Source organism: Oryx dammah, unplaced genomic scaffold (genome assembly GCF_014754425.2).
Source record: "Oryx dammah isolate SB20612 unplaced genomic scaffold, SCBI_Odam_1.1 HiC_scaffold_28, whole genome shotgun sequence".
NCBI lineage: Eukaryota > Metazoa > Chordata > Mammalia > Artiodactyla > Bovidae > Oryx > Oryx dammah.
Genome location: NW_024070212.1, coordinates 75,083,399 through 75,103,609, shown reverse-complemented (window position 1 = coordinate 75,103,609; position 20,211 = coordinate 75,083,399). Strand labels below are relative to the sequence as shown.

The window sequence follows — 20,211 nt, the reverse complement described above, 5'->3', positions numbered from 1 at the left end:
TCCCTGGGGCTTCAGTGCCATCCTCCTCCTGTGCCTTCCCACACATGCTCTGGTCAGCAGACAGTGGGGTTGGGTGCAGGCACAGATACAGCAGCAGAGGTGGAGACATCATGACTGTAGGTAGGCGGAGAGAGGACCCCAGGACACTGGAAGGACATTCCCAATCACAGGACCCCGGGGGTGTCAAGCACAGCAAATGCAGGTCATTACTGCATCATGCCACCGCAGAGGCATAGCGGTGTGTGCAACAACCCAGCTCGAGTCTCCTGCCTTGCCCTACAAGGGCAGGGTGGGGTCAGGTGGACCCTAGAGGAGGCCGGCCAACACCAGGAGGGTGAGGGCTACCACCAAGTGGAGCAGGACCAACCTCCGCCCTTCCAACACCCAGAGGTAAAGGGCACAAATGACCTACTATTTGAGGGAGCTCCCAACGGAACTGCAGCCCAGGGTACAAACTCTTAGGCTGTACTTCATATTTTTACACAATTGCACTTGTTCAAACTCTTAGGCTGTACTTCATATTTTTACACAATTGCACTTGTTAGCAGTTACTTATATGGTGGATAAGGTAAACCCAAAGGGCAAACATCGTATGGCTCGATTCCATCCTACGAGGATGGCTGGAGACTTTCCTTGACATGCCCTGTGCATATATAACAGTAAGAAGTGGAAGACCAAGCGGCAAGGTTTGAAAATGCCTGGCAGATCTCTCTTTCCCCATTTCCAGCAGAGTAAAGCAGCACCTCTCAAGTGCAAGGGAGGTGAGAGACTAAGTCTAAAAGGCAACAGAGTAAGAAAGCAAAAGAGAGAGAGTGGGCAAGTAAGGGCAGGAAGTAAGGTAGTGCCTCTTGAGCGTCATGGAAGCCAGAGGCTGAGGTTTACCCAATCCTCTTGGCTTGCTTCACCAATATGGTGCTGGTGAATTTGAGGTTCTTGCTTTGCTTCAAAAGGTTTCAGAGACAAAGTGATAGACAAGAAATGGATTTATTTAGAGAAACACACACTCCACAGTCAGTGTGGGCCACCTCAGAAGGGGAGAGGTGCTGAAATATGGTGTGGTTAGTTTTTATGGACTAGGTAAATTCATAAGCTAGAGAGTGGGAGGATTATTCCAATTATTTGGGGGAAGGGGTAAGGATTTCCAGGAATTGGGCCACCACCTACTTTTTGATCTTTTATGGGTTAGCCTCAGAACTGTCATGGTGCTGGTGGGTATGTCATTTAGCTTAAACTAATGGATTACAATTAGTGTATAATGAGGCTCAAGGTCTACTGGAAGCCAAATCTTCTGCCATCTTGGATGTAGTTGATTCTAACAGTTTTAGTCATGTGCTATGGCCATACCATTCTTTTACCATTCTGCCCTCTTCCCCGTTTCCTGCTCACCTCATAGTGTAGCCGCCGGACCTTGCTCATGGCCGGCAGGCTAGATTGCTTCCCGCTGATGTTCCGGAAAACCTGAAAGACCATGAAGCACAGGAACAGGAAGTAGAGGCAGAGGCAGATCCCAGCCACGATGATGAAGGCCATCTGAGGGTGTCCAGTCAAGGAAATGGCCAGCTCGCCAAGGACTCGAGCACTCCACTCAAGGGTACCACTCTATGTCTCCAAATATGTAGGCAATTTTCAGGGGGATAAAATATTAAAACCTGGCTTTCTAATATCAACATCAGAGAGGTTTCCTGACTTAAAAGTACCAGTGAGTGAAGAATGTTCCAAATAGCTTTCTAAGCTGGATAACAAGAGGGACAGAACCTTGTTTTTAGATATACAGACTCTAGGGTCCACCCTAGACCTACTAAATCAGAATCTGCCTTTTAACAAGGTCCTAGGGAGAGTCATATGCACAGTAAGTTTGAAAAGCACTAAAATATTGGATATTGATTGTAAAATACTGATCAAGTAGAAAGCTGCATTAAAATCACCACAAAAGTAAAGATACAGGTGCCCAGATCCCACTGCACATCTACAGAATCAGGTTTTCCAAGGGCTAGGAAACCAAGTATAACCATGTTTGCAAACCATTGGCCCAGTATCCAGATATTTATAAGGAGGTTGAGGTGCCCTGGAATTTGCAGGGCATGGAGTGGGGGTTGGAGGTAGCAGCAGCAACTGCTGCTATAAGGGATGGATGCTGGACATGAGGCTGAAGGTATTGAAGTGAAACCTTCAAGATGAAGTTCTGTTGCAATCTTCTCTCAACACAAGAAGAATCTTATCAGATGGAATGGGGACCAGAGGACACATGGCGAAGGTGGGAGTTGAGGGTGGGGGCAATATACTCTGAGGCTGACCTTCAAAATCTAATCTGACAATTAGCAAGGCTTGGGGTGGAGTGATCTGACTTGGGAGGCAAATGACCAGACTCCAACTTTTTTCTGCTATAACTCCAGGCCAAGTAGCATATTTTAAGAAAAAAATTAAACAAGGGTGAACTCAGCATTTATATCTCACTAAAATGAAAGTGTTAGTCACTCAGTTGGGTCCAACTCTGCGACCTCATGGATTGTAGCCCACCAAGCTTCTCTGTCCATGGAATTTTCCTGGCAAGAATACTGGAGTGGGTAGCCATTCCCTTCTCCAGGGAATCTTCCCGACTCAGGGATGGAATCCGGGTCTCCTGCAATGCAGGAAGATTCTTTACCATCTGAGCCACCAGGGAAGCCCCATATTTCACTAAATAATATATTTAATGCAGTTTCTCTTTCTTTCCTTGGAGAAGGAAATGGCAACCCACTCCAGTATTCTTGCCCGGAGAATTCCATGGACAGAGGAGCCTGGCAGGCTACAGCCTATGGGGTTGCAAAGAGTTGGGCACAATTGAGCGATTAACTACTACTACACTCCTTTCCTAAAATCAACGGTGCCTTCGAACGAAGGGAAAAAAGTTATTTGCTACAAGACTGGACTAATTATTTGCCTCCTTAGACCTCCAGCATTTCTGAAAAATGAGGGGTTGAAGCAGACTAAGGATCATAAACAGTCCTCGGGTGGTACAGCTAACTTTTTTTGGTGGGGGGATGGCAGAAATGGGAAGCTCAATTCTCTCATCTTTAAAGCAATGATACTTTTGATCTAGTTTACTCGTAAAGTTCTTGCGATTCTAAGAAGCCAATAGAAAGACCATGGCCGGACAAAGCTTATTTATCAGCATATGACAAGATATTATCAAGAAAGAATACAACTCAAGCCTTTCTCTCTTCTCCCTAGGACAGTCTTTTTTTCCTGAAGCACTTAACATATTATTGAGGAAGATAAAATGTTTAAATCCAGCATCCTAAAAGGGATAAGCTAAGATTGTCGCTTCTGCTTCAAGAAGATGACTCAGAGTTTATGCCAACCAACCAGAAGCCTGGGTGACTCTTCTGGAACTAATCACCTTAGCCTTATCTCTACTTGGTCTTGGAAATGAATAGCAGCAGCATGGGATGCCAGCACACCAAGGTCACTGTAAGAAGTCTGGCACACAGACGATGTCAGTAACGGGGGCCCTGAGATGAACCTCCGTGGCTGCAGGGAAAAACCAGTCATGCTTCAGTCTGTGGTAAACAAGTACATAATAGAGCATTTAGACAGGCAGCGGCAAGACTAGCCACTCCGATCCCTCGGCTGTGTGGACTTGCTGCAACCTCCTTGTTTTGCCTGCTTTCACCCCGGCTTGAAAGCAAGCATTAATTCTCCTCATTATTTGCCTTAATTGTGTTGTTATCATTGGTCTGAAGATCAAAGCCCCGGCTGAGTACACATGGAGAGCATCAGTGAGACTTAGAAAATTATCTTGGGGACCAGGCGGCTACAGGAAGAAACAAAACCCTGAGCCCATCAAGGAAGGATACAGCCAGTTCTGTTCCGACATCTGTAGTCCAGATACTGTAGAAGGGATTCGTGAGTTGTACCCCTCTACAAAGAGAATTGAGACGGAAAGGCAAGACACAATTAATACAGAGGCAAAGGGGAGCTTTCCCTTCTATACACTCAGCTTTTCAGCCAGAGGGGTGGTGTCTGTATTCAGACTAAGTCGCAGAGGATGTAGACAGAAACAAAGTCTGAAGAATACAATTAGCTCAAATATGTTGCATCTCTAGAGAGCTCTGTCTCTTAATCCCAGTGCTAACCTGAGGATGTGGTCATGTCCATGCTTTCATCCTACAGGCTCCCAATCACCTCCTCCGCCTTTTTAGATACTTTTTCTAAAGAGCTGAGAGCGAACCTGGTGACATGCATTTCCGTCCAGAGTTCCACAGGGCCCCTGCTTACCTCTCACACATGTCAAATATGAAAAGGCAGAAAGAGCCAACAGCAATTGGTCCGACTTGCTTCCAATACCCTGCTATATGATTCCGCTCATGCTGGTCCTGAGGAAAACCAAGTTGAGAAATGAGAAAAAGACAGGGGAAAGCAAAGCAATTCTACAGGTGAGTCAGTCATGCAACAATCCTTGCTGCCTATCTCCTGTGTATCAAATCATGATATAGATTAAAACAACAACAACACAGTCCTAACAAATGGAAAAAATTTCTGTAAACTGCATACAGTTTTTGATTAAAAAAAAAAATTACATCACAGAGTCTTAGCAATTCTTTCTCAACATCTTCCAGAAATTATCTAAATAACGGATCCATTTGTTGTTTTGCTTTCATAAATACTTTGACCTAATCACCAGATCACTGACCCTCACCTCTTAATACTGGTCTTCAGCTAAGGACAAAAGATGTTGGGAGTAGTGGTTTGGGACTTCAAAGGGGAAGAAGGCAATTCACATGGAGATAGAAAAGCAAATGTTTGGTCAACAAATGTTTGCTGGGCCATGCTGAGACAATAAGACAGGGAGTAAACTGATCTTTAAGGCCCTGCCTTGAGTTTTCCTCCACCACCCAGCCCATATTCTTTGCAGATATCTCTGGTGATAGCTCTATTCAGGTAAACAGGTCATCTACTGAAATTCTTTTAGGCAGTTAAGGGGAAGGTCAAAGTTTTTTCCTGTCCTTTTTTTTTTTTTTTTCTCTATTGGGTTTTCATTTCTGCTGGAGCTTTGCTCAGTTGCGGCAAGCAGAGGCCACTCTCTAGATGTGATGTGCGGGCTTCTTATTGCGGCGGCTTCTCTTTTGCGGAGCATGGGCTCTAGGGCACGACGGCTCAGTAGTTGCGGCATGTGGGCTCAGCAGTTGTAGCTCCCGGGCTCTAGAGAACAGGCTCAACAGTTGCGGCACACAGGCTCAGTTGTTCCAAGGCATGTGGGATCTTCCCACATCAGAGATTGAACCCATGTCTCCTGCACTGGCAAGCGGATTCTTTACTACTGAGTCACCAGGGAAGCCCTCTTCCAGTCTTTTGAACCTTGACTGTTTTCAGCTAGAAATAATTCATGCGCCAAAGAGATATTTTGGTTTGTGGTAGCAAATTTTGCTCCCTTACATACCTTAGGTAGTAGAAGTTCTGTGATCCACAAAAGAACCCTTTCAGATTTAAATTGCAATATGACTTATCACCGGTCTTTTTTAAGGTGGGGTAGTTCCCAGAGGACAAAATAAAGACTCGAAAGCATTAAAATATGTCAAGTGTGAGAGGTTTCTTTCAGTTAGGAAAACTGACAGTCCCCTCCATGCTGATGAGGGCTTGTGGTCAGTGCAGCTGCTGGAGGACCCCCCGTGCCACGGAGCTGTAAGAAAAAGCCTTTCTCCTCTCACTGCTCTCCTGGAAGGGCTGCAAGGCTTCAGAAGCCATAAAATGGAATTTAAAAATAGTCCATGCTACTACGAGGCTCATGTGCCTAACCCAAGGACCAGGCTCCAACTGGCATATCACCCTAGCCACAGCGTGACGGCTGCACCATTCTTATTTTTATCCACGGTATCATCAATCCCTCTTGAAATATGATTTGGTGTCTGAGCAAACTGACACCAGAGAGGTCAGCATTTCTGGGTAACAGGGCTTACTAGGCCACCTGAACACACTGCCAGCTGGAACGTGCCTGGCCCACATTCTCTGGTGGTTACCTTGGTCCTGGGGACAAGCAGAGCTGAAGTCAAAGGACAAGAAATGTTGATAATCATTAATGTTTGCGCATCTACTTTATGCTAAATATTTACTCACATTATCTCATCTAAACCTCACAAAACCCCTACACATTCGCCTTTAAAACCCATTTTATAGATGAGGAAGCTGAGACTGAGAGCAATTAAGTCACGTGCCAGCTAGTTTATAAGTGGTAATGCAGGAAGCCAAACCATGAGTCTGTCTCTGGGGCTCTTGAGCCCACTCCTATAACCACTAGTTTATTCTGCCTCACCACTGCCCCTTGCCCAGAGTGCACTTACCATCATGTGCTCACCACAGAAGATGATCCAGAAGGAGAGAAGCATTGCATAGAAGATGCCCTGTCGGATATCACCAAATAACAGCATCCAGGTCCAGTCAAACCCAATGGAAAACCACTCCACTGGGATGTTGATAAAAGTCATGGAAATCCCAAGGGCAAAGATGACTCTGATGGTGAGAAAACATGAGGAAAACTATTTTATTTATCTGGAAGGCAAAACATTTTTTATTTAAAAATCAAAACTCAGTTTTGGGAAATGAGATGCTCCATATTGGCACTGAAGCCATATGATCAGTTTCTTTGCTCTCATTATAACAAGTATCTACATGGAGAAGCTAAATGTCTTCTTTCATTGGCACCACTGTAGAATAAACGACTGTTACATTAATCCTTCTACACAGTACTTGAACCTAACCTGAATGCTCTGAACTTTATCTTGGTGCCACGTCAGATCAAGTGCTTCCTAAATGTTTTCAACCTTGCCTTCTTACACAGACCTCATTGAATATACCAATAATTATCCTCTCTTACCTATTCAGGGTATCATTAACCTGATCATTAAGAACACTCATTATTATGATATTCTCAGCAACTAACTATGAATCATACAAGCATTGCAATTTCAATAACACACAACTCCAAACGATATGAAATATGAATTATTTTAGCTGCTTGTTTCATTTTTATTTTGCTTTTCTCCCATTAATTGCCACTTCCCTATCAAAATTTCATTTATTTTGTTACTGATTTATCCATACTTTCATTCATACCCATGTGTTATTAAACATAAATCATGTATCAGGCATTTTGTTAGGGCCATGGATACCTAAATGAATAGGACCAGTTCTTTCCTTTATGGATATTCAGTAGCTAAACCAGATAAAGTGTGACAAGCAATATGATAGACGAGTACAATAGACTGCTACCAGGACTTCTTACTTTGACAGAGACAGAAATTAAGCTGAGTTGTAAGTCAAGGTTAGGGAGATGGAAGGGAATTCCAAACGAAGGGAAGAGCCTGGATGGAGACTAGAAGAGCCTGAAGCATTTGGAGATCTGACTATGGAACATATCAGGAAATGATAGGCCATGAGACCAGAGAAATATATATAAAAAGGCTGAGCTGGTAAAGAAGCTTGAATACCTTATTAGAGAATTTGAAATTTATCCTGAAAGGACTGAGGATCCAATAAGAAGGTTAAAAAATGGAGCAGCATCATTTCATTCATTCACTCAACAAATTCATCTTTATTGAGCTCCTACTGTGTGCCAGTCACTGTTCTAGATGCTGGGGATATAGAAGGAAACAAGGTAGGCAACGGTCCTGCTCTAGTGATGCTTGTCCTCAGATGGGGTGAGCAGAGGGGTAGAGAGGGAATGATAATAAAGAGAGAGTAAGTATTATGAAGAAGTATAAAAAAAGCCAAGTGGGAGAATGGAGTGGGATGGGAGGCAATTTAAATAAGGTAGATGGGGGAAAGCCTATAAGACAGAAATTATACTAGGGCTGAAAGAAATGAGTCATTGAGCCACAAAGATATCTGGGAAGAAGCATTTCAGATGAAGAGGACAGCAAGGGCAAAGGCCCTAAAGAGTGCATGCTGGTCATGTCTGAGCACCATCAAGGTGGATGGCCTCTGGTGAAGAGAACAGGAGATAAAATTAGAGGTGGTGAAGAGCCGGATCACTGAGGGTTTACAGGTCAGAGTAAAGGAAATGAAAAGCCAACAGAAAGCTTTGAACAGAGCAGTGAAGTGATCCAATTTCTACTTAAAAGAAAAAGCCTGGCTGCTGTGTGAACAGACTGCAGGAAATAAAATGATGGAAATAAGAGGAGCAGTTAAGAGGCTATTTCAATAATCCGCGTGAGAAATGAGAAATCAGGGGTAGATCAGGGTGGTAGATATGGAAATGGTAAGAATTTCCTGGCATGTTAGAAGACGGGTGTGAATAAAAGTGGAGTAAAGGATGCCTCCTCCATGTCTGATCAGCTGCTCCTAAACAGCTGAAAGGACAGAGTTGCTATTTTCTAAGATGAAGATGCCCCAAAGAGGAGCAAGTTTGAAGTGGGAGGAAGACAAGTATTTTTCTTTGTATGTGGTACATTTCTACGTAAATGAAGGTGTTAAGTAAACGGATGAAATACTAGGGTCCACAGTTGGGAGTAGCTGAAGTTGACCATGTACATGAAGAGCATCAGAGTACAGAAGGTTTTTAAGGCCACAAGACTAGATGAGATCACTGGGGAAACAAACATAGCTAGTAAAGAGAAGAGGTCCAAATGTTGCAGGAAAAGCAAATGTGCTGGCAAAGCAAGAGATGTGTCTCCTTAGACAATTCATTTCTGAGCATTAGACAAGAGCCCAGTTTTGGGGCCTGGAAGGGGTCCCCCTTCCTGCAACACAAAGACTGAGCCTCAGCTCCAAAGCTTAAGAGGTCATGGAGACTGAGTGACAGTCAGCAAAAGAGAGAATAACCGGTGAGAATGTGGAGGAGGCTCTATGAAAAAAAAAAAAGGGAGTGACCAGCTTTGCCAAATGCTGACACTTCAGTTCAGTTCAGTTGCTCAGTCATGTCCAACTCTTTGTGACCCCATGGACTGCAGCACGCAAGACTCCCTGTCCATTACCAACTCCTGGAGCTTGCTCAAACTCACGTCCATCGAGTCAGTGATGCCATCCAACCATATCCTCCTCTGTCATCCCCTCTCCTCTCATCTTCAATCCTTCCCAGCATCAGGGTCTTTTCCAAGGGGTCAGTTCTTCCCATCAGGTGGCCAAAGTATTGGAGCTTCTGCTTCAGCATCAGTCCTTCCAATGAATATTCAGGACTGATTTCCTTTAGAATGGACTGGTTGGATCTCCTTACAGTCCAAGGGACTCTCACGAGTTTTCTCCAACACCACAGTTCAAAAGCATCAATTCTTCAGGGCTCAGCTTTCTTTAGAGTCCAACTCTCAGATTCATACATGACTACTGGAGAAACCATAGCTTTGACTAGACATTTGTCTAGCTTTGACTAGACAGACATTTGTTGGCAAAATAATGTCTCTGCTTTTTAATATGCTGTCTAGGTTGGTCATAGCTTTTCTTCCAAGGAGTAAGTGTCTTTTAATTTCATGGCTGCAGTTACCATCTGCAGTGATTTTGGAGCCCCCAAAATAAAGTTAGTCACTGGTTCCATTGTTTCCCCATCTACTTTCCATGAAGTGATGGGATTGGATGCCATGATCTTAGTTTTCTGAATGTTGAGTTTTAAGCCAACTTTTTCACTCTCCTGTCACTTTCATCAAGAGGCTCTTTAGTTCTTTGCCTTCTGCCACAAGGACAGTGTCATCTGTGTATCTAAGGTTATTGATATTTCTCCCAGCAATCTTGATTCTAGCTTGTGCTTCATCCAGTCTGGCATTTCACATGATGTACTCTGCATAGAAGTTAAATAAGCAGGGTGACAATATACAGCCTTGATATACGCCTTTCACGATTTTGAATTAGTCTGTTGTTCCATGTCCAGTTTTAGCTGTTGCTTCCTCACCTGCATACAGTTTTCTCAGGAGGCAGGTAAGGTGGTCTGGTATTCCTATCTTTAAGAATTTTCTACAGTTTGCTGATATACACAGTCAAAGGTTTTAGCATAGTCAATAAAGCAGAAGTAGATGTTTTTCTGGAACTCTCTTGCTTTTTCGATGATCAATGGATGTTGGCAATTTGATCTCCGGTTCCTCTGCCTTTTCTAAATCCAGCTTGAACATCTGGAAGTTCACAGTTCATGTACTATTGAAGCCTGGCTTGGCGAATTTTGAGAATTACTTTGCTAACGTGTGAGATGAGCAATTGTGCAGTAGTTTGAACATTCCTTGCATTGCCTTTCTTTGGGACTGGATGAAAACTGACATTTTCCAGTCCTGTGGCCACTGCCGAGTTTTCCAAATTTGCTGGCATATTGAGTGCAGCACTTTCACAGCATCATCTTTCAGGATTTGAAATAGCTCAACTGGAATTCCATCACCTCCACTAGCTTTGTTTGTAGTGATGCTTTCTAAGGCCCACTTGACTTCACATTCCAGGATGTCTGGCTCTAGGTGAGTGATCACACCATCGTGATTATCTGGGTCATAAAGAGTTTTCTGTACAGTTCTGTGTATTCTTGCCACCTCTTCTTAATATCTTCTGCTTCTGTTAGGTCCATACCATTTCTGTCCTTTATGGAGCCCATCTTTGCATGAAATGTTCCCTTGGTATCTCTAATTTTCTTGTAGAGATCTCTAGTCTTTCCCATTCTGTTGTTTGCCTCTACTTCTTTGCACTGATCACCAAGAAAGGCTTTCTTATCTCTCCTTTCTATTCTTTGGAACTCTTCACTCAGATGGGTATATATTTCCTTTTCTCCTTTGCCTTTTGCTTCTCTTCTTTTCTCAGCTACTTGTAAGGCCTCCTCAGACAACCATATTGCCTTTTTGCATTTCTTTTTCTTAGGGATGGTCTTGATCCCTGCCTCCTGTACAATGTCATGAACCTCCGTCCATAATTCTTCAGACACTCTATCAGATCTATTCCCTTGAATCTATTTGTCACTTTTACTGTATAATCATATGGGATTTGATTTAGGTCATATAGTGGATGTGACCTAAATGCTGACAATGAGTCAAAAAAAGTGAGGACTGAGGACTGGATTTGGAAGGCGAGGGTCATTGGTGATCCTATTAAGAACAGTTTTAATAAGGGGTGGAAGGGGCTCAAGAAAAAACAGGAGAAGATATGTACACAAGATTTTTGAGGAATTTTGTTGTAAAGATCAGCTGAGAAATGACGCAGTAGCTTTGAGGGGAAGTACAAAGAATTCTAACTACAAATGGGGATGGAAGAGTGTTATTTGTATATTAATGGGAATAATCCAACAGAAAGCAAAAAGTCAATAATGTGAGAGAGAAAGGGGCTATCTCTACAGGAAAACCATCCTTGCTGAGAGGTGCTGAGAGGGGTTGGGATTCGTGAGCAACAATGCAGTTCATCCACTGTGTCAGAGAAATGTATCTGATGCAGAACGTGAAAGAGCAAAGATGGAACAGAGAGCTGGAAATATGAGAGCAGAAGAAACCTTAGGATTTAACAATAATTTGCATGTAAAAGCTGAAGGAGAAAAAGGAGTCAAATCTCCAGTCCAAATAACACACTGACCACTTGAACTAGATTCCCAGCAACAGGTCCTCGGCAGACTGTGCCAGTGTTTAAGAGTGCTGCAAAATCAGCTCTTACTTTTCTAGGAGCACTGGGGGTCGAGACATCATGGTGATCCTCCTCCAATACCACACCATAATGATGAAGATGCTGGGTGTAAGGAAGGTCTTCATGGCAAACCACACCTTGGTGAAGCCTCCATTTTGGTGAATTCCCTAGATAGAGACCAATCATAACTTTGAAGGTCAACATATCTTGGTGTTATTTTCTACCAGCAGATGCATTTTGAAGAGCAGTAAGTGGAGATCTTTATTGCTGAACTTCCAAGATCAAGAGCTTTAACATTCACAGCAAGTAATGTCTTCACACTCCCCTCAACCCCTCCTCAGGCACTGTATAAAACTAAATCAAAAGGCATGAAGATAGCCTCACTCTATCTTAAGGGAATGATTAGGAACATGATCAGAGATTTTTCTCCAAGGTTTTCATTGAAAAATTGGAGCTATCTTAGATGCCCCAAATGATGGTACTGGCATAATGTGTTAAGGTGAACACATAGTGTGGAAAGCTAAGCAGTACCCAAAAGTATATTTACATTATATTTACAATATACCATTAAATTTTAAAAAGCAAATAATGGAAGACTCAGTTGAACATGATCTCCTCCCTTTCTTTAAGAGAAGGATTGAGCTCAGTCTCTCAGTCGTGTCTCTTTGTGACACGGACTGTAGCCCACTGGGCTCTTCTGTCCATGGAATTTTCCAGGAAAGAATACTGGAATGGGTTGCCATTTCCTTCTCTAGAAGGGAACAATTTGAAATATATTCATACATACACACACATACACACACAGAAAAAAATCAAGAAGGAGATAATAGCAAAACCTCAAAATGGTCATTTCTCAAGATGGTAGGATATTACAGATAACTTTCATGTTCTACTATGTGTTTATTTGTGCTTCTAATTTTCTACAATAAATATGCAGTTGCTTTTTAGATTAAAAAAAAACTAAATTAGGTTTAAAAAGTCTACTCCACATTGTACTTTTTTCCCTACTAAAGAGACAAAATGGTAAGAACCTATACCAATTGTGATCAATCAGATTCACTTACCACCAGCCGAATATCCTTTATCTCTCCAATCCCAACGTTGATTTTCTTCTTCTCATTCACAGGCAGCCGGATATTTAGAAGGTAATACTTATGAGCCACGGACCCAATTTCCATGAAAGGAAGCACATCACATTCATAGTAACGGCCCTCATGTTCTACGGTCTGGAAGAAGAGTAGAGGGTTTGAGGCGAGGTCACCATTTCCAATAAAATGGGTCTGAATTGTCTTGCCTTTGACTCATATCACCAACTCTAAAAAGCTAAGGCTTAAATGTATACTTCAGAGGTACACATAATAGGGTACCTGGGTTTATATAAGCTGCTACCCTCCCTCCCCAAAATAAAACCCAGCCACATTTGAGGTGGAACCAGAAATCTCAGGTAACAAGTAGGGATTTCTTCTATTTCAACACCTTTCTCAGCTCTTCAGTCCTTATTACAGCCTCACATCAGACTAGTCTGGTCTATAACGGCTATAAGAACTTTTAATTTACAGCGTACTATCAGATACTGTATAGCTTTGTGGAACAGTCAACTCCTTAAATGTTCAGGAGGAAGTCCTTGCTAATGTTCATCACATTCTTGTATCGTGATCACTTATTTACATAGTTTTGGCCTGTAGGAGATGCTACAATAAGCAGGAAATACCTACTTTTTATTGATTTGACCAAAAAAATAGAAGAAGCAACTAAAAGAGCCTTGGAATTTGGGGAAGATTCAAAGGGATGAGGGGAATAATGAGATTAGGTTGATAGAGATGACCACTTGGAATTTTCTGCCTTTAAATCTTCCTAACTGCCCAAAAGACAAAATGGCAGAAGGGAGCAGAAATTAAATAAACATTTAACACAGTTTCTAGAAAGCCCTTTTTACCTTTTAAAGCTGGCTTAAAACTCAATTTTTAAAAATCTAAGATCATGGCATCAGTCTTATCACTTCATGGCAAATAGAAGGGGAAAAGGTAGAAGCAGTGACAGATTTCTTCTTCTCGAGCTCTAAGATCACTATAGATGGTGACTGCAGCCATGAATTAGAAGATGATTGCTTCTGTGCAAGAAAGTCATGACAAACCTAGACAGTGTGTTAAAAAGCAAAGACATCACTTTGCTGACAAAAATCTGTATAGTCAAGGATGCAGACTTTCCAGTAGTCATGTGTGGATGTGGGAGTTGGACCATAAAGAAGGCAGAGCACCGAAAAATTGTGGTGCTGGAGAAGACTCTTGAGAGTCCCTTGCACTGTAAGACGATCAAACCAGTCACTCTTAAAGGAAATCAACTCTGACTATTCATTGGAAGGACTGATGCTGAAGCTGAAGCTCCAATACTTTGGCCACCTGATGCAAACAGTCGACTCACTGGAAAAGACCCTGATGCTGGGAAAGACTGAAGGCAGAAGAAGAGGGCGACAAAGGATGAGATGGTTGGATGCCATCACCGATTCAGTGGACATGAATTTGGGCAAACTTGGGCGAGGGACAGGGAAGCCTGGCGTGCTGCAGTCCATGGGGTCACAAAGAGTTGGACACAACTTGGCAACTGAACGACTATAGCTAGGAAGGCCTCCTGGACTTCCTGCCAAGCAATTTAAGAGGTACCAGCCAGCACATGGCAGTGGGAGATTGGTGAGTAGGGGCACAGCTTGCTTTTGAAAATGAAATTCTGTTCCATCTCCACAGGACACAAGGCTTTGTGGCCTAGCTGAGGGGTGGGTGAAGCTCACAAGTATGGGCATGGAGAAGCAGGAGCTTCAGCAACTGAGGACTCTTTCCCAATGAACCAGACAAGTGTCTGCCTTCATGCTGGGTTTGTATTCCAGCTTTAAGGTTTGCCTGGTACCTTCTGATGAAGTGATGGAGGGATGGAATTTGGTATTCCTAAGCTTGAATTCTCAGGGTGTCCAAAAGTTTTTGTAAATCTTCAGAGCAAAAAGTCCAGAGGAGAAAGGAAGATAACAAGGAGTCTGTTCTTTCTGTGATCTTGGGGGTGGGGGTGGGGGAGTGGTTTACTAGACAGTCAGAGCTCAAGAGTGCAATAAACAGACCTTCATACAGGGACAGAAGACACAAATGACAAAAACAGAGGTAGAGCAGGTACAGATCTGGCTTACGTTCTTCCACTCTTCCCTTTCTCACTCATGGTAGACATCACTGATTGATCATGATCGTTTTTCATTTTGTAAGGTCTAAGGGGCTCTTATCAGAATGACCAGTTGATTAGACATGGCATTTGAAGTTTTAAAAATTCTTCTGTAGAAAGAATCCTTTTCCAAAACTCAGCTGCAAGTTGGGTAAGTCTTCCTGTATAGATCTTTCTCTCCCCTCTGCTCCCTTCTCTTCTACTTATAAATCAAGGCAGGAAGGACTCTGCAAAATTGCTGAAAATACAGTATAGGCTCTAATTCAACCTCAGATGAAGGTGAACTAAGGAAGCTGATTACCTACTCTTGTAACAGCAAAAAGTGGATATTCTGATGTGTTTCCAATAAGCTTATTTACAGAAATTGAGAGTTTGAATGCAACAAAACTTATTTAGTCTAATGGCACTGTCTTCATTACGTGTCTCACCCAAGGTCCCAAAAGTCATGGCAGAATTGGGTTGAGGACATGAGTCTTGCAAGTCCAGCCTCCAGCTCTGACAGGGAGGAGGACACATGAATGAAGCAGAAAGAAAGGAATGCTGTGGCCTTGGACACGCCTGAGGGTAGGCGTTGTGCTACAGTAAGGAGGGCACTGAACTTCAAGCCAAGAGATTCAAATTCTAGTCCTGACCTCACCCCTTACTGGGTAGCTGGGGAAGGTCACCCACCTCATTTGGTCTCACTTTCTAAGTAAAGCATGCATGCATACTTAGTCGCTCAGTCATGTCCAACTCTTTGCAATTCCATGGACTGTAGTCTGCCAGGCTCCTCTCTCCATGGGATTCTCCAGGCAAAAATACTGGAGTGAGTAGCTATTCCCTTCTCCGAGGGATCTTCCTAAACCAGGGATCAAATCTGAATTTCCTGTTTTGCAGGCAGATTCTTTACCATCTGAGCCACCAGGGAAGCCCCCTAAGTAAAGCAAGAAGGCTTCTTTATATGATCTCTTGAGTTCCTTCTAATGCCCCTTCATGGGTCTTCCACTCCCCTGTCCCTACACAGAGGGTAACACCACCACATGGGACAAATTTACTTAAATCCAACAGATCAGAGACACACACAGGGTCCTGGCATCCTGGCCTGTCCTACCTGTCTCAGACAAATTCACCATATCCTGCTGGGGACTTTATGCATTGAGGTTCTGCCTCTGCCAGTATTTAGGGCATTTAGAAAGAAAGATTTCCTGCTCTCTCTCCCTCCTTTTCCTTTCCCCAGCCCCCTCAGCCCTCCCCTAAATCCAGCATGAGACTGGCTAATTAGGACAAATTACAGCAGGTGGCAACTTGACTTTTTTTTTTTTTAACTTCACAATCCACCAGGGACTAAAAAGCTTTAAAGCAATTTCTCATTTAATCTTCAGACTCAAGTCTAAATTTCACTGCAATCAAAAAGCATAGATTTGATGATTCATTTCCTTCACACTTTTCAAGGTTTAGTATCTTTCTTGAAAGGGATCAACACATCCTAAAGATAATCAAGCAACTGTCATTAAGAAGCAGTTGCAGGCTTCTTAACAACCTCCCCTGACTCTGCTTCTCAGTGCCCTCTAAGAGTTTAAGTAAGGTGAGAAATGACTTTTTGCTTTTTCTGAGAATGAAATTCCATATGCAAAAGCTTTATATCCTTTAGCTTTAGACATCCAACCAGTCTTACCCTTGAATGATGCAATCAACTTGCAGCAACAGTTAGAAAGGTTTTAATTAATTTCCTCCACTGCATACAAAGATCTAGAAATATTACGTATCTCTCTTCTGCTACCTCCAGTTCCTCTCTACCATTCCTTTTCACCTATAGATTACCCCCAAGGGCCTACTCAAAACAATTCTGGATGAATTTGGGGTGGGGGGAACCCTACATTTGGTCATTAAGGAAAGGATCTACTGAAGTCACTTTCAAACTTTATCAAACTTAAGAGAAGGAATTGAAATCCTATTAAAACACAGGTTCCTTGGTTCTGTGTGAATTTTGATTCTTGTGTTTGGAGTGTGACCTGAAAATCTGCATTTCCTACAAGCTACCAGGTGATGCTGATGCTGTTAATTCTTAGGCCACACTTTCCGTAGCTCTGGTCTAGGAACCCTAGGGAAAGAGAGGCTTAACAAATACCAGGTGCCCCCAAAGATGCTTATGTGTAGGGTGCATGGTTGGCCCATGAGAGTTTTAGTTAATATGTTTTGTCCTGGTGGCCCATCTGGTGAAATATGTCCCAGACTAGATTCAAGTGGTAAGATTCATTCTGTTATCTAGTCCTTACAGAGATTCCACAGGCAGGTATTAATTATTTCATTTGGCAAAGGAGAAACTGAAGCTTGAGCAGATAAAGCAAGCTAGCCTGAGGGAATGCAGTCAGTAAATGAAATGGTCTGGAATTGAAGCCAAGTATTTGTTGTTTGCTGTTTATTCACTTGGTCATGTCCGACTCTTTTGGGACCTCATGGACTGGAGCCTGCTAGGCTCCTTGATCCATGGGATTTCCCAGGCAACAATACTGGAGTGAGTTGCCATTTCCTTTTTCAGGAGATCTTTCTGACCTAGGGATCGAACCCGCATCTCCTGCATTATAGGCCTATTCTTTACCACTGAGCCACCGGGGAATGTTGTGCTCCAAATCCAGGCCTTTAACCAATGGTAATGAACCTACACAGCCCCATTTTAGTCCTCTTCAGGGCTGGATGGGGGCATGGTTCTCAGAGGCTTCAACCTATCGTCCTTACCATTCCACAGGAAAACCCAACTTTGCAGTTATAAGCAAAAGTGAAGAACTAAATCGATCAACAGAGCAGGTACTACAAAGTAGCCAAATTCTTCAGCAGCAACTGACCTGAAGATGTCAAGTGATAAACGACATAATCAGGAATGTGCTTCAGTGCAGTTTGGCCTCTCCTCCATTTCATGCAAAGAAAATAAGATTATTTCTGTCCATGAAGGGACATCAGAGGTCACCTAGCTGGTGGTGCTCCCTGTTGACACTCTTGAGGAATGTAACCATGAGTAACAGCAACTACGGCTCCATTTCAACTTCAGAGACTTTGGCAGGTGGGGGAAGGTGAGTGGGACAGAATCTTGGGGAGGCATGTTTGAGGGCAGCACTTGGCACTGGAAAAGGGCACCCAGGAATTCTGATTTGGTTCTTATACAGTCAAATCCCACTGTCCACTGAGGGTCACTGAGTCCATCCCTGTTTTTTAATTCCTCAAGATTCTGAGGCCTTCATCCAAGATAAAGTGTCTCCCTACACTCAATGCAAGATAGGGACATTCTTCCCTCTTGGTGGTTAAACAAATCTTCCTGGAAGAACCAAAGAAAGGAGAGTCCTACAGATGTGCAAAAAGACTGAGAGGTCACAACGGAAACTAGATTGCTCCCTTAGGCCCTTCTTTTTGTCTCTGATGTTTGTTCCCTGGGATTGTTAGTCCTCACACCTGCACACTGATTTTGGCAACAGAGATGCCTAAGAAACAGCAGACACACGCATTGATCCAATATGAACAGATTTACCCACCTAAAATTAACTAAGCAACATTCTTCAAACACTTAGCTAATTAGCAAAAGAACAAAGAGCTTATTTTTATCGAGGTATTTTAGAGAAACAACAAAATCACTTCAAACAAACATTCCTTCTTCTGTTCTTTGCTCCTTTACAGGGACATGAAATATCTAAATTGCCCTCTTCTAGGACAAAGGATGGTGACCACTAATCTTTGTGGGTCATGTATGCTTAGGAACAAGGAATCTGTCTGAGCAAATGTTCCCACATACCTGGAAACCAAATAAAAACCCCATCAACTAGGACATCTAGGTACCCTACCTTGGGGGAGGTGAAGGTACATTTGAGTTTCCGGGGCACTCTCTCATGGGCCATTTCAGTCCACTCAGCAAACATATCATCACGGTAAGCCAGAGAAACATCCATGGAAACTTCTGCATTTTCTCCTGCAAGAGAAAGGATGCACAATTCAGAAATGGCTTCTGGAAAGATACTTTGAAAACAGTTTAAAAAACTCTTACAGGCTCCACCATGGAAACCAACAAGACAAAAGAGATGTATCTGTTCCTATCAAGCACCAAACCTGACTTTCCAAATGTGAAGACTTAAAAGTCACAGGATGAATGTCTGAGCTGGATGCTGGGTCCCCTCCCATAACCAACTGCTCTGCTAAGGAGTCAGAGCTCCCACTTAAATTCCTCTAGAGACGGCAGTCTCATTCTCTCTCAGGCAGTTCCAAATGGTCAGGTTCTGACTCAACATGTATCCTCCTTAACTTATACCACTGGTCCTACATCCCCCCATATAAGTATGGCACATGAGGTCATTTTTCCACAAAAGTGCCTTAGTACATGAAACCTACAACTTGTCTGTTCTCTCCTCTCTGATCAAAATGACCAAGATTTTTCGCTATTTCTCAGATAAATGACAAGTACCTTGGGTGCTTTCTTCAGGAACACTCGTCTGAAAGATTCTTTCTAAAATTCCCCCAAGAAGTTCTCAAATGCAGGCTCTCCTGCTTCTTTAAAACTCAAAACTCTTTCTTCAGAGTGTGGACAAAGTTAATTCAAGATGTGAAGGGTTTCTCTAAATTTAAGACTTATACACAGACAAGAATATTAAAATAAGTTCATAATTATACAAATGAACATTCATATATACTTCTGTATCAATAAGGACCAAGAATGGGTTTAACTCATCACAGAGCTCATTAAAGAGATTAGTTTGATAAAAATTACATCTATCCATTTGGTCTGTTTTATACTCTGTTGAGCAAGTTTCAGAATAGAGGAGTCTTAACGGGGGAAAAAAGCACAACTACATTTCTAAAATGATCATGGTGAGCCAGCTCCCACTGGGGTTATGAGACTGGGCTCAGTTCTGGGCCCTGGAACCTCAAATCCAGGTCACAAGGGAAACAGGTAAGAATAGCTGCTGTCTAGAAAATTGGGGCTTTACTATCCACTGACCCAGTGTGGCTTGAAGATAATTTGACAGTGCAGTAAATTCCTAGTTCTCTGAGGAAATCTAGAAGAGAAAGAAATAACACAGGAAAGAAGGGATCTGAGGCCATTCTGATATAGACAAAACTCTCAATGAACATCAGTGCCCACTCTTTTATTAGTACCATTTAAATCTTCAATCACTAATAATGAACTATTGGAGACAAAAAGCTAAAAAAAAAAATCCCACTTAAAATGATATAAAAAAGAGTAAAAAAACCTAGGAATAAACTTAACCAAGAAATAAAATAAAATACCTATACTCTGCAAACTATGAAATACTGATGCAAGAAACTAAAGATGGTACAACAAAATGGAGAGATCTCCCATGCTCTTGTAATGGAATAATTAACAGTGCTAAAATGGCCATGCTACCCAAAGCTATCTACAGATGGAATGCAGTACCTATGAAAATACCCATGCCCTTTTTCACAGAACTAAAACAAATAATCCTAAAATTGATATGGGACCACAGA

The 20,211-nt window shown here is 42.5% G+C and overlaps 1 protein-coding gene across 1 annotated transcript in view; it reads right to left on the bottom strand.

The window, feature by feature from the left end:
* The window catches only part of WLS (Wnt ligand secretion mediator), a 115,062-nt gene that overhangs the window by 25,261 nt on the left and 69,590 nt on the right, over nt 1-20,211 (bottom strand). Inside the window, exons 3-9 of the mRNA XM_040232610.1 lie at nt 18,555-18,679; nt 12,609-12,770; nt 11,575-11,711; nt 6,318-6,486; nt 4,258-4,355; nt 3,837-3,900; nt 1,387-1,530 (exon numbers count right to left, since the gene is read on the bottom strand). Coding sequence (XP_040088544.1) covers nt 1,387-1,530; nt 3,837-3,900; nt 4,258-4,355; nt 6,318-6,486; nt 11,575-11,711; nt 12,609-12,770; nt 18,555-18,679 — 899 coding nt within the window. The remainder of the gene's footprint in view (nt 1-1,386; nt 1,531-3,836; nt 3,901-4,257; nt 4,356-6,317; nt 6,487-11,574; nt 11,712-12,608; nt 12,771-18,554; nt 18,680-20,211) is intronic.